Below are 15,301 nucleotides of genomic sequence, written 5' to 3'. Positions count from 1 at the left end.
TCCTAATTTGAGCTGTATGAACAGACAGAGAAAGGGAGATGATAAATTCGCACCCCTGTAGGATTACTCGCACCCCTGTAATGTGAATTGACGTCAACAAGCGTCAAACCACCTTTGACGTGAATTGACGTCAACAAGCGTCGACGTTAAAGGGGAGCGAGTAATCCCACAGGGGTACGAATTTATCATCTCCCACAGAGAAAGTGGCATGTTCCTTTTTTGGATTGCAATAAAAACATTTTGTAAAGGGAAAAAAAAATTCTTTTCACAATTTAAGTAGATATGATATGATTAAGGTTAATTTAGAGTGATATTATCACAAAGTGAAGGTGCATGGAAGTAAAAATTGTAGAGGGCTGGTTCAAAACTTTTTCCGTGTCTTGAAAAGTAGGAAATTTTAGTAATATTTTTTCTTTCAAAACTTTTCCAGAAAATTCTGGCAATCCTACAGGTCCATGGTTGTAAAATGATGGGGGCCGTACCATCAAAACATGAGGCGTAAAATGGTGAGCCCACCCTAATGCATAGGCTTGGATATAGATGGTAACATTAGGGGTAAATTGGTGGGCTCCACCCTATGCATAGGTTTGCGTAGAGTGGTGGGCCCCACCCACCAAAACTTGAGTTGTAAAATTGCAAGCCCCATCCCATAAAAAACATTGAGGTGTAAAACGTTGGCCTCATCACATTAGTAACATGAGATGTAAAATGGTAGACCCCACCCTATGCTTGGGTATGGGTGGAGATGGTGGGCCCACCATATCAAAACATGAGGTGTAGAATGGTGGGCCCACTCGGCCACTCATGCTAGGCATGGTAATAAAATGTTGTGCTCCACCCCATCATAGCATGATTTGGTGGATGTGGTTAAATTATTTTCTAAAAGTAGGGAGTAATTAACAAATATGAAATTCTTGAGGACTGTTTAGCAATAATTTTGCAAAGCAGAGACTAACTGTTAAAAATCCCTAAAAAATAACTTGCTTTTATGTCTAAATTTTTATGAGGAAAAATGGGGTAAAAATATGGCCAAAGCATAAAAACTTAAGGGCCATTTGGATACGCGGATTTTAGAATCCGGGATTTCTTCAAAATTGTAGATGAAAGACGAGAGAAGAAGCGGACCAGCTGTCGTTTTCTGATTTCTCGCCCTTCTTTCCGTTAGCAAGAAAGTAGCAGATACCATGGGGCTATGAAATAGTTAAAAATTTGCATGTACAAGCTATGAAATAGTTAAAAGAATCTATACCATTTATAAGGTTTTACATAACATGGGGCCCACCAGAGAGAGATAGAGAGAGAGAGTGTTGGCCACGTGGCCATTTTTCCCCAGAAAGTGGAAGGGTGAATATATATAAGCAATATTTTGAGCATAAATTCCCCAGAGGGATTTGCTAGGGACCATAGCAGAAGGCATTTCGCGGTTGGACTGTTGCATGATTCTGATGAATTAAATGAATAAGACAACATCTGGGCTTGAGTGGCTGCTCTCACATGCAACATCCCAGCTGCGAAATGCCTTCTGCAATGGTCCCTAGCAAATCCCATTCTCCAAATACTTCAAACTTACCATTATCTTGTCTAGAATTAGTGATATTTCCACTCCATTTCTTGTATCTTTTCAACTAAAACTAAAGTCATTTTCAAGAAAAAGGCCAAAGAAAGAGGCTGGAAATATCATTTCCTTTCAGTAAAATTTCATGCACCAAGAAAGAACGGGGCTATTTCTGTCCTTTTACGCTCGACCCAGAAGCCTTTTATTATAAATGTATATGCAAGGGAAAACGAGATAGAACGTATTTTGAGCGAAAGAATCCTATATTGTGTTTTGGTGTCTCTCCTCTTCTCACAATTTCAACAATGGGGATTGGGAAATGTTTCAAGAGACAGAGAACCGAAGGTGATGATGAAGGAGAAGCACAAGAAAACATGAAGGAAACTCCAGGTACTCTTCATTCCATGGTTTCTTCCAAAGACAGAAAATATAAGGGTTCGGATTTTATTTTCATGGTCTTTCTTAGAGATTTTGTGTTTCTCTGCTTCTCATTTGCAAGATAGACTAGATGTACTGAATTTGTATTAGAGTTATAGTATGTTCCTTTAATTCTTTTTATATTTATTGATGAAAATTCTTGATTAATCTCTAATGGATGGTGGTTTTTGTGGATTAATGTGAGTTTTTTTTTTTAATCTTGCTGCATTTCTTGTATCCTTTTAATGTTTTGCTGTTTGTTTTTTTTTTTTGTTTTTTTTGTTTTTGTTTGCTAACTTGATCTGCAATTGATTAGTATCATCTGTTGAGAAAAGTATAGCTATAGTTGGTGATTCTTGAGTTCTTTCTTGCTTGTTCTTGAATCTTGTTATCATGGATATATATTTCTGTGGATCTCTTATATGTGATGGGTTAATGATTTTATGGTCTCATCGATGGTATTTGGTTCTTCTTTCAATCTTTATTGTTGTGGCTTTTGTGTTCTTTCTTGCATGTTCTTGAATCCTATTTCAGTGATGGTAGAGCTATAGTTTTCTCATTTGTCTGATAGTTTGAATTTATTTTATGGTTTTTATACCATTTCTAATCATCATTTGCAGTTGGAGATTATTGGAGCTTGTATGTTTCTTTTTTCTGGATGTCATGCTCTTTCTTGCATGTTCTTGAATCCCGTTGTAGTTCTTGGAGAGCTTGGTTGTTGTTAGGGTTGGGTCTTGTTTCATTTAAAGTCGGACTCTCTTGTGGTTTTAAAATTTTAAAATAAAAATCCCCATAAATGGTTATGGGCGAGCTTGCCAATTTTTAAAACAAATAGATATCTTCCAATATTGATGTTGGCATGATATTTTCAATCACCTCTGACCTTTTGGATCTCGATTGACCCTCCTTCTCTGGAATAATCTTTGTTAGATCATGCTCTTGTTCATGAACTTTGCTTTTATTGTTTGTTCTTGAGCCTCTATTACATTGCATTTAAAAATCAAATCTTGCTAACAAAAAAGTTTGTAAGTGCAATCTTGGGATCATGAGTCGATTCACAGCGAAAATGCTGCCATCGACATGTTTTGGCATCTTTCCAAAACAAATAGATGGTGGAAATGTATTATTGAAGTCCATTTTTGTCGTAACCATCATCATCATTAAGAAATGGTCACAAAATTGTATTACTATCAATGCAGTTTATGTTGTCACTTTGTTTCATTTAGCTCTTCTATGTTTATACATCAGTATGAATAAATTGGGTTTCTGAAAAGGAAAAGAGTTTAAAAGAGATACCATTTTGGATGGATTCCACTGTCTAACATCAGAGATTTTTCAGCTTTGGAATCCAGACAAGCAATGGGGTCGACGAGTGACCTTGATTTGCCAACGCCACTTCGAAGAATACTTGACTCTTTTGAATTTAGAAATTTCACCCATGATGAGCTTAGGGCTGCAACCGGAAACTTTCGTGACCGGCTAGGAGAAGGACGCTTCGGATGTGTGTACAAAGGCCAAATACAAGAGATGGACGAGACACGAATAACTACAGGACTGGGACTAGATGTTGCTGTCAAAAAAATGAATATAAGCGATCAACAACAAATCGAAAGACAGAAGGAGGAGTGGATGGTAATAAAATACCTTTGTTGTATTTCAATTATCAAGCAAACACAGGTTCTCTGTCTCTGTTAACATAGGCTTGATTTTACCATTCAAGAAAAAAAAAAAAAAAAACCATACGCTTGAATGTGTGTAACTTGTTCTCAATGTTTGGACTTTGGACAGGCCGAGGTTAAATATTTACGTCATCTTCAACATCCCAATATCGTGAAGCTTATCGGGTATTGTGAGGAGAACATTGACCGGCTCTTGGTCTATGAATATATGCCGAACCATAGCCTCGATAGCCACCTCTTCAACCGTAAATGCAGCATAAATTGTACTGGGTTTTTTTTTCTAATCAAGTGTAGTATCATTCTCAATGAAATGGATTTGTTTCCACAGGTGGTAGAGATCAGCCCCCACTTTCTTGGGTTACAAGAATGAAAATTGCTCTTGGAATTGCAAAGGGGCTTGCTTTTTTGCACAGTCAAGTGCCACAAGTAATTTTTAGGGACTGCAAGTCATCCGACGTCCTCCTTGATTCAGTATGTGAGGCTTTTCTGTTGGTTTAAAGAGATATTTCCATACATAGTTTTTGCGCTAACTATTTGTTAAATGCATTATAACATTACACATGGGCAGTGAGTAAGGTGTTTTGGGTCTTTTTATTTGTTTTGAATGATGATGTGTTTTTGGGTCATTGAAATTGCATTTCATCCATATTGCAGGACTATACTGCAAAAATTTCTGATTTTGGGTTGGCAATGGATGGGCCGACTGGAAATCGATCCTATGTATTGACTGATCGCTTGGGCACTTTTGGCTGCTGTGCCCCTGAGTTTTTCAAACCAGGTAAAAATTAATTCATCATTTACTTTAAAGAAATGTTAATATTGATTCTTCTTCTTCTTATTATTATTATTTTTTGCTTAAGGGATGCTAGATATGATGTCTTAGGGACTAGAACAGCTGAGATGTTCATCAAAATTGTACTTTAATATTATTATTATGGGTATCTAAAATAAATGATAAATAAAAATACATTCAATGACCAGATATACAACAGTAACTTATTAAAACTACATATAAAATAACAGAAAATAACAGAAGAAATGCTTTACCCCATTCCATGTCTGATAGATTATTAAAATAAAACCCCCGGTTAAATTTTCAGGTTAAGATTCTTCATGCTTTCTCAAAATGAAGCAATGGTTAGAGAATTATGGAAAAATATTTGGTTTTTAACAATATAGAACTGCACTTTGAGTTGAAACTTGTAGATGCTTTATATTGTGCTTGAGTAATGCTATTCCTATAGTTGAAGTCAATTGCACGAGTTTCAAACTCTGCACTGAACTGTGTGACCGTTTTTTTTTTTTTTTAACAAAAGAAAGAGTTTTTTAGTGGTAAAAAATTATCGATGGGGCACAGAAGCTCCAGTATTCTTCAGGATTTATTTGCCACTTGTAAAGAAATCCAAAAAATGGCATAAGGATTGATAAGTTCGACAATGTAGATTTAGTTATATGAAAAGAATGAAAAGGATCTCACCCCTTTTGAACATCCCCTTTGATGACATGACATGGCATTAGTCAATAACAGAATACTCTGTCCCAAAACAGAGTGGAAGATGCCAAACAATTCTTCCCTGTTAGCTCTTGATACACATTGTCAAACTAAACTAGATACAATCTGCAATGGAGAGACATATTTCCTACAAGACCGTGGAAAACTGAAACTCTGAAGTCATAAATGGAACAAAGGTATTGGGAAAGTTGCCTTATTTCCCACCGCGCCTTTCTTATTCTTAATAGGATCCTGGTTTGCTTGGGTGGGAAGGCAAAAGGCAAAATAGAAATTGTACCTTCATGTTTTTGGGAAACCTAAGTATTTATACCCATTACATGGCTCTAGGTTTTCTCTCTGGTGTGTGTTGGCTACACAAGGAAGTGGGTTACGGCTAGGGATTCGGGGAGTGAGGGATGAGAAGGAAAGAGAGAGAGAGAGAGAGAGAGAGAGAGAGGTTTCTTCTCGGGATCCTCTTGGGTTTTCTCTCGGGTTTTTCTCGGGTTACTCTCTTGTACAATCTTGGTTGAGAGGACAGGAAAAGGGTTTTGGGTTTGTGAGTTTGCGTTCAATCCATTGTAATCCTTGTATATTGTTTTTGTCATAGTGGAAGATCATGTTTTCGCCCATGGATGTAGGCCTTTGTGTCGAAACACGTAAATCTCAGCGTTCATCTTGGCCTGTGTCTATCTTTTTACTTTTTCGTCTCATTTCTGCACAATCGGATCGGATTTGCCCAATGGATTTCTCAACAAAAGGAGAGACATATTTCATACAAGAATGAAGTTTAAAAATCAAAAGTGAACAGCCAGTTATCCCAATAAGACTATTTCATGTGACACATACAATCTTGCTAGCCCAGGAAAAATAAAAGAAAGAACAATCCATGTAAATCAGGAAGAAAACATAGCAGAACGTGTTAATATTTTTAAAGCCTTTCAAATTTATGACTAAGCTTTCGATTCTTCTCCAATACTTTTTCTTTTTTGGGATTGAACATCCGACCTCCAAGTCGAAGAACAAAGCCTTGACCATTGATCCTCTTCACTACTTCACTAAAAATAAGACAACATTTTTCAGCCAGCACATTTTTTTTTCTTATCCTGTAGTTTTCTTTCTGTTTTCACACTACATTTCAGTTCGGTATGGATGATTATATCTATGTTTTCTTAAAGTTGCTTCTTTTTTTTCATCTTAAGGACATTTGACTGCAAGGAGCGATGTCTATAGCTTCGGGGTTATATTAATGGAGATTTTGACTGGGTGCCAAGCTCGGGATACTAGGGACACAAAGGTGGAGGAGCTGGTCGATTGGGCCCCTCCCATCTTGTCTGATAAGAACACGAGGTTCAGCATCTTGGACAGTAGACTTGGTGGTCAATACTCACAAAACTCGGCATCTATGGTTGCAGAAATTGCACTAGATTGTATCCAAAAGGATTGGGAGCTCAGGCCTCACATGGATTACATTGTTGAGAAGCTCGAGGTCCTCCCTGAGGTACTGGATTAACAAACAAATGAATCTCAGAATACTACTGACATGCCCAATCTTGGCCACCAATCTCAAGGGACTAGTAGTAGTTCAGGTAACATTGAAGAGATGGATCAAAGTGGGTCACAAGGAAACTCTGGGTAATGCAATTTCCTCAGCCATTTAATGGATGCTAATTTGTTTGAAGAATTTCAACATATGATTCTTTGTCAATTGCACTCAAGATCATGTAATGGCTGTTAATCAAAGCCCATTCTTCACTACTATTTTTTTTTCCATTTCTATCAAAGAACAATTTACAGTGTTTATAGTATGAAGTATGCAAGACATGATTGTACTGTGGAACGAATTGCGATAAAATTTTAAAAGATAATGAGCCATACATGATCTACTTTGTTTTTGTTTTGAAGGTAGTTTTGTGGTAATTGTAACAGTCTTTAACATCCAATTAGAATTAGAGGAGGAATGCTTCAGTAGGTCAGCCACGTCATTGTAATACGATGTGGGGTAGATTAATCTGAATCGTTCATTTGATATAATTGGGATGTCAAAATTGAGTTCTTTGGCTGACTTGAGGACAGCAGATATAGGAAGCTATTGTTATCAAAAGGACGGTTCGGATCAATAGAAGGCCATCCTGCTAATTAGATAAGTATAAACAAAAGATTTTGGATCATGTTCCTTTTTTGGATTCCAATAAAAAGATATTGGAAGGAAAACCTTTTCTTCGGATTTTTTTTTCTTCTGTTCACGATTTAGCAGGAAATGATATGATTATGGTTAATTTAGAAGGGATATCATAACAATGAAGATCCTAAATCAAAATTGTATTGATATCATAACAATGAAGATCCTAAAGAGAAAATTGTATTTAGAAGGGAAATGATATAGTCCCATATATTTTTCAAAAAAGTACTGTACGAATAGCACTATCGGAGGGTTTGGATCATCCTACGGAAATGAGAAATGATTATATGCGGTTCATCAATAGATCAGAGGGTTGGGATCATCCTATGGAAATGATTTTTTGGGCATAACCTATTTACGTTATGGCTCATCATATGGACGGTTTGGATCATCCAATAGTGCGGTCCGTACAGTACTTTTTGAAAAATGAGGGACATAAGGGCTTACACGGTGTAAAATCTCGGTTCTAAGATACCATGTGCCTAGAATGTGGGAAATATTAGAAGGTGTTTGCGAGGGACCATGCACAAGGCATTTTGCATGAGAGAGCATCGACATATCTCTCTCTCTATCTAGCAAATAAGGGCCTGTGTTGTGTATTTTTTTAAAGGGCAATGATATTTTCACCCCTGCAATACGCATTCACCCCCCTTTTAACGTGATTTGACGTCAAAAAGCGTTATGGTTGGATTTCGCACATTTGCAGCCCATTTTGCGTTGTGATTTGGATCTAGATCAAATCCTTGGATTTCCAAATCAGCAACTGACAGTGAAAAAAATCAGATTTCCAAATATGGTGTGGAAATAAGTAATTGGAAATCCACCCGTCAACATGAGCTGGCGGATCTATTCATTTTGTATTCAAAACTCAAGTCCAAATCCAAATACAATATATGAGGTATCCAAACAAGCCTTGAGGGATTTGCTAGGGACCATAGCAGAAGGCAAATTCGTGGCTGGACTGTTGCATGACTCTGATGAATTAAATGAATAAGACAACATCTGAGCTTGTGTGGCTGCTCTCACATGCAACAGCCCAGCCGCGAAATGCCTTCTGGATGGTCCCTAGCAAATCCCATTCTCCAAATAACTTACCACTAACGTGTCTAAAATTAGTGATACTTCCACAGTTCCACTCCATTCCTTTTGTCTTTTCAAGTAAAAGGAAAGTTATTTTCAAGAAAAGGCCAAAGAAAGGGCTGGCAATATCATTTCCTTTCAGTAAAAAATTCCATGCACCAAGAAAGAACGGGGCTATTTCTGTCTTTTTAACCTCGACCCGGAAAGCCTTTATTATGCATGTCCATGCAAGGGAAAACGAGAAAGAACGTAGTTTGAGAGAAAGAATCCTATATTGTGTTTTGGTGTCTCTCCTCATCTCATAATTTCAACAATGGGGAATGGGAAATGTTTCAACAGACCTAGAACCGAAGGTGATGATGAAGGAGAATCACAAGAAAACATAAACGAAACTCCAGGTACTTTTCTTTCCATGGTTTCTTCCAAAGACAGAGAAAATATATGGGTTCGGATTTTATTTTCATGGTTCTTAGAGAATTTGTGTTTCTCTGCTTCTCATTTGCAAGATAGACTAGATGTACTGAATTTGGATTAGAGTTAGAGTATGTTCCTTTAATTCTTTTTTATATTTATTGATGAAAATTCTTGATTAATCTCTAATGGATGGTGGTTTTTGTGGATTAATGTGAGTTTTTTTAATCTTGCTGCCTTTCTTGTATCCTTTTAATGTTTTGCTGTTTGTTTTTTGTTTTGTTTTTTTTTTTTTTTTGCTAACTTGATCTGTATTTGATTAGTATCATTTGTTGAGAAAAGTATTGTTATAGTTGGTGGTTCTTGAGTTCTTTCTTGCTTGTTCTTGACTCCTCTTATACGTTTGTCTTTTTTGGGAAAGATCATCGATGGTATTTGGTTCTTCTTCCAATCTTTATTGTTGTGGATCTTGTGTTCTTTCTTGCATGTTCTTGAATCCCGTTGTAGTTCGGTTTTTGTTAGGGTTGGGTCTTGTTTCATTTAAACTCGGACTCTCTTGTGGTTTTAAAAATTTACAATAATCATCACAAAAATCCCCATAAATGATTATGAACGAGCTTGCCAATTTCTATGACAAATAGTATCTTCCAATATTGATGTTGGCATGATATTTTCATTCACCTCTGACCTTTTGGATCTCGATTGACCCTCTTTCTCTGGAATAATCTTTGTTAGATCATTTGCTTGTTCATGAACTTGGCTGTTTGTTCTTGAGCCTCTATTTTTTTTTAACCCGGAATTGTTCTTGAGCCTCTACTACATTGCATTTAAAAATCAAATCTTGCTAACAAACAAGTTTGTAAGTGCAATCTTGGGATCATGAGTTGATTCACAGCGAAAATGCTGCCATCGACATGTTTTGGCATCTTTCCAAAACAAATGGATGGTGGAAATGTATAATTGAAGTCAAGTCCATTTTTTTCGTAACCATCATCATCATTAAGAAATGGTCACAGAGTTTTATTACTATCATGATCATACAATCAATGCAGTTTATGTTGCCACTTTGTTTCATTTAGCTCTTCTATGTTTATACATCAGTATGAATAAATTGGGTTTCTGAAAAGGAAAAGAGTTTAAATGAGATACCATTTTGGAGGGATTCCACTGTCTAACATCAGAGATTTTTCAGCTTTGGACTCCGGACAAGCAGTGGGGTCGACGAGTGACCTTGATTTGCCAACGTCAGTTAGAAGAATGCTTGACTCTTCTAAAGTTAGAGATTTCACCTATGAGAAGCTTAGAATTGCAACCAGAAACTTTTGTGACCGACTCGGAGAAGGCGGCTTCGGATGTGTGTACAAAGGCCAAATACAAGAGATGGACGAGACAGGAATAACTACAGGATTGGTACTGGATGTTGCCATCAAAAAAATGAATATAAGCGATGAACAACAAATCGAAAGACAGAAGGAGTGGCTGGTAATAATATACCTTTGTTGCATTTCAATTATCAAGCAAACACAGGTTCTCTGTCTCTGTTAACATAGGCTTGATTTTACCATTAAAAAAAAAAAAAAAAAATCATACGCTTGAATGTGTGTAACTTGTTCTCAATGTTTGGACTTTCGACAGGCTGAGCTAAACTATTTAAGTCGTCTTCAACATCCCAATATCGTGAAGCTTATCGGGTATTGTGCGGAGAAGATTGAGCGGCTCTTGGTCTATGAATATATGCCGAACCGTAGCCTCGATAGACACCTCTTCGACTGTAAATGCAGCATAAATTGTACTGGGTTTTTTTTCTAATCAAGTGTAGTATCATTCTCAATTAAATGGATTTGTTTCCGCAGGTGGTAGAGATCAGCCCCCACTTTCTTGGGTTACAAGAATGAAAATTGCTCTTGGAATTGCAAAGGGGCTTGCTTTTTTGCACAGTCAAGTGCCACAAGTAATTTTTAGGGACTGCAAGTCATCCGACGTCCTCCTTGATTCAGTATGTGAGGCTTTTGTGTTGGTTTAAAGAGGTGGTTCCATAAATAGTTTTTGCGCTAACTATTGGTTAAATGCATTATAACATTGTACATGGGCAGTGAGTAAGGTGTTTGGTTCTTTTTTTGTTTTGAATGATGTGTTTTTGGGTCATTGAAATTGCATTTCATCCATATTGCAGGACTATACTGCAGAAATTTCTGATTTTGGATCGGCAATGGATGGACCGACTGGAAATCAATCCTATGTATTGAGTCTATTGACTGATCGATTTGGCACTGTTGGCTACTGTGCCCCTGAGTTTTTCAGCACAGGTAAAAATTAATTCATAATTTAGTTTAAAGAAATGTTAATATTGAATCTTCTTCTTCTTATTATTATTATTATTTGCTTAAGGGATGCTAAATAAAAATATATTCAATGACCAGATATACGACAGTAACTTATTAAAACTACATATAAAATAACAGAAAATACAGAAGAAATGCTTTACCCCATTCCATGTCTGATAGATTATTAAAATAAAACCCCCTGATAAATTTTTCTGGTTCAGATTCTTCATGCTTTCTGAAAATGAAGCAATGGTTAGAGAATTATGGAAACCTATTTGGTTTTTAACAATATAGAACTGCAATTTGAGTTGAAACTTGTAGATGCCTTATATTGTGCTTGAGTAATCCTATTCCTATAGTTTAAGTCAATTGCATGAGTTTCAAACTCTGTACTGAACTGTGTGACTGTTATCTGTTTTTTTTTTTTTTAAAACAACAGATAGAATTTTTTAGTAGTAAAAAAATATCGAAAGCTCCAGTTCACCGCAAGCTAGAAAGGTTCCATGGTTTACCAAATTTTTTTCCCTGCCAAATTGTTTGTCTCACTATGCCAGGATTCTTCAGGATTTATTTGCCACTTGTACAGAAACCCAAAAGAATGGCATAAGGATTGAAAAGTTCGACCATGTAGATTTAGTTACATGAAAGGAATGAAAAGGGTCTCACCCCCTTTGATGACATGACATGGAATTAGTCAATAACTGAATACTCTGTCCCAAAACAGAGTGGAAGATGTCAAACTAAACTAGATACAGTCTGCAATGGAGAGACAAATTTCCGACAAGAACGTAGAAAACTGAAACTCTGAAGTCATAAATGGAACAAAGGTATTGGGAAAGTTGCCTTATTTCCCACCGCCCCTTTCTTATTCTTAATAGGATTCTGGTTTGCTTGGGTGGGAAGGCGAAAGGCAAAAGGCAAAAGGCAAAATAGAAATTGTACCTTCATGTTTTTGGGAAACCTAAGTATTTATAGTTTTATGCCCATTGCATGGCTCTAGGTTTTCTCTCTGGTGTGTGTTGGCTACACAAGGAGGTGGGTTACGGCTAGGGATTTGGAGAGAGAGAGAGAGAAGGATTTCTTCTTGGGTTTCTTCTCTGGATCCTCTTGGGTTTTCTCTCGGGTTTTTCTCGGGTTACTCTCTTGTACGATCTTGGTTGAGAGGACAGGAAAAGGATTGTAGGTTTGTGAGTCTGTGTTTAATCCATTGTAATCCTTGTATATTGTTTTTGTCATAGTGGAAGATCATGATTTCGCCCGTGGATGTAAGCCTTTGTGTCGAACCACGTAAATCTCAACGTTCGTCTTGGCGTGTGTTTATCTTTTTACTTTTTCGTATAATTTCTGCACAATCGGATAGGATTTGCCGAATGGATTTCTTAACAAAAGGAGAGACATATTTCATACAAGAATGAAGGTTAAAAATCAAAAGTGAACAGCTAGTTATCCCAATAAGACTATTTCATGTGAACACATACATTCTTGCTAGCCCAGGAAAAAGAAAAGAAAGAACAATCACTCAAAGAACGATCCATGTAAATCAGGAAGAAAACATAGCAGAACATGTTAATATTTGAAGCCTTTCAAATTTATGACTAAGCTTTCAATTCTTCTCCAATACTTTTTTTTTTTTGGGATTGAACGTCCGACCTCCAAGTCGAACAACAAAGCCTTGACCATTGATCCTCTTCACTACTCTAAACATAAAACAACATTTTTCAGCCAGCACATTTTTTTTTCTTATCCTGTTGTTTTCTTTATGTTTTCACAGTACATTTCAGTTCGGTATGGATGATTCTATCTATGTTTTCTTAAAGTCGCTTCCTTTTTATCATCATAAGGACATTTGACGGCAAGGATTGATGTCTATAGCTTCGGGGTTATATTAATGGAGATTTTGACTGGGTGCCCCGCTCGGAAAACTACGGACACAAAGGTGGAGGAGCTGGTCGATTGGGCCCCTCCCATCTTGTCTGATAAGAACACGAGGTTCAGCATCATGGACGGTAGACTTGGTGGTCAATACTCACAAAACTCGGCATCTATGGTTGCAGAAATTGCACTAGGTTGTATCCAAGAGGATTGGGAGCTCAGGCCTCACATGGATTACATTGTTGAGAAGCTCGAGGCCCTCCCTGAGGTACTGGATTAACAAACAAATGAATCTCAGAATACTACTGACATCCCCAATCTTGGCCACCAATCTCAAGGGACTAGTAGCGGTTCAGGTAACATTGAAGAGATGGATCCAAGTGGGTCACAAGAAACCTCTGGGTAATGCAATTTTCTCAGCCATTTAATGGTTACTAATTTGTTTGGAGAATTTCAACATATGATTCTTTGTCAATTGCACTCAAGATCATGTAATGGTTGTTAATCAAAGCCTTTTTTTTCACTTTTTCCCCCATTTCTATCATTGTTGTATCTCTTTCAAATGAGGGTTAACAGTATTTACAGTATGATTTTAGGACATGGTCGTAAAATTTTAAAAGATAATAGGAAATATATGAACCCCTTTGTTTTGATGAAAGCTTTGTAGGAATTGTAACAGTCTTTGACGTCACATTGGGTCCCATCTTTGATTGATCCGAACTGTTCATTTGATAGCGTTTGCGATAGTGTTTGCTTTGGATGGCCCAAAAATTATGTCAATTACTTCTTGGTGTATGTGAACTGTTGATTATATATGGTTTTTGACTGTCCGTATTCAACCAAAAAAAATTCATATGTTAGATGTCAGGATTGGGTTCTTTGGCTGATTTAGGACAGCAGATATCCAAAGCAAAGGTTATCAAAAGGAGTAAAGGACGGTTTGGATCAATCAAAGGTAGGGACCATTATGTTCTAGTGGGGACATTGTGTTACAATAAGATTGAGCACTCTTCCTAAATCCTAATTACATAAATGTAAACAAAAATATAAAATATCATGTTCCATTTTTGCATTCCAAAGAAAACATTTTGGAAGGAAAACTTTTTGTTCGGAATTTTTTTTTCTTCTTTTCATAATTTAGCAGGAAATGATTTGATTATGGTTAATTTAGAGGGATATTATCACAAACTGAAGGTCCTCAATAAAAATTGTATAGGATTGATTGGTTCTAAGATATCTTGTTTCTTGTCTAAAAATGTAGGAAATATTATAAATATTTTTCCCTTCCAAACTTTCCAAAAAATTGACCGACATCATCTTGTTCCACACTGAATACATATCTCACCTCCATGCCTACAAAAAAGAAAACACTTCTAGAACACGGGGATCCCATGCTGTAAATAAGAGAACAGTACGGAATGCTGGCTGATGTTTGGGAAAATTACGGATTACGGGCACCTTTTAAAACAAGAACGAAACACGGGCTAATATTCAGAATCGGGTGGTCAAAAGACCCGGATACCCTTCTGACATCGACAGAGTCCTCCTTTTTCATTACTGCCTATTAAATTTGCACGCTTCACAAGGATTCTTTTGGTTCGTTTGAATGGGTATTTGAACCGAAAGAACCTTGGGTTCGTTTCTATCTTGGCCGTCAAAAATAACTAGACACGGATGGATGCTTGACACGTGTTAGAAAACTTAAACTTTTTGGAACACTAACGTTATTGAATACTTTAGTGAGCAGCGATATCTTTTCTCACTTCTCTTTTGACTTAGAACGGTAATGTTATTGAATACGTCTCTTTTCCAACACGTGTCAAGCATCCATCCGTCTCTAGTTATTTCCGACGGCCTAAATAGAAACGAACCCAAGGTTTTGTCGGTTCAAATACTAATTCAAACGAACCAAAAGAAACCTCGTGAAGCGCACCAACTTAATAAGCAGTAATGAAAAATGAGGATTCTATCGATGTCAGAAGGGTATCAGGGTCTTTTGACCACTTGATTTTGAAGATTATCCCGTGTTTTGTTCTTGTTTGAAGGTGCCCGCAATCCGTAATTTCTCTAAACATCAACCCTCATTCTGTACTTTTCTCTGTAAATAAAGATGGCTGGAAATGACCTATGATTTGGTAAATTTCACATCGGTTTTTGCATTTGTTGGGATACGTGCTCTCTTTTGTTTTCTTATGCATGTGTGGCGCTGAGGAATGATAGATGTGATGGCGCCCCTCGCATAAACAGCGAGAAAAGGGCCCTTGATTGGATCCACATCATTTTCAGTAACTT

The 15,301-nt window shown here is 36.9% G+C and overlaps 2 protein-coding genes across 2 annotated transcripts; both read left to right on the top strand.

Moving 5' to 3' along the window:
* The first annotated feature begins 3,331 nt into the window (after positions 1-3,331).
* Positions 3,332-6,882, top strand: LOC143891998 (putative serine/threonine-protein kinase PBL10). The gene is made up of 5 exons (XM_077396478.1): positions 3,332-3,604; positions 3,761-3,896; positions 3,980-4,122; positions 4,306-4,429; positions 6,343-6,882. The coding sequence occupies exons 1-5, from the start codon at positions 3,332-3,334 to the stop codon at positions 6,651-6,653; spliced, it is 987 nt and encodes a 328-aa protein (XP_077252593.1). The 3' UTR covers positions 6,654-6,882.
* Positions 6,883-9,953: 3,071 nt separating this feature from the next.
* Positions 9,954-13,289, top strand: LOC143891997 (receptor-like cytoplasmic kinase 176). Its single transcript, XM_077396477.1, has 5 exons — positions 9,954-10,295; positions 10,449-10,584; positions 10,667-10,809; positions 10,987-11,119; positions 12,979-13,289. Exons 1-5 carry the CDS (start codon positions 9,954-9,956, stop codon positions 13,287-13,289), a joined length of 1,065 nt encoding a protein of 354 aa, XP_077252592.1.
* Positions 13,290-15,301: the final 2,012 nt, after the last annotated feature.

This window comes from Tasmannia lanceolata, unplaced genomic scaffold (genome assembly GCF_043159265.1).
Source record: "Tasmannia lanceolata isolate RefF3 unplaced genomic scaffold, GAP_Taslan_0.1 ptg000015l, whole genome shotgun sequence".
In the NCBI taxonomy this organism is placed as follows: domain Eukaryota; kingdom Viridiplantae; phylum Streptophyta; class Magnoliopsida; order Canellales; family Winteraceae; genus Tasmannia; species Tasmannia lanceolata.
Note: the sequence above shows the minus strand (reverse complement) of the source record. Positions and strands in the feature narration are given on the sequence as shown.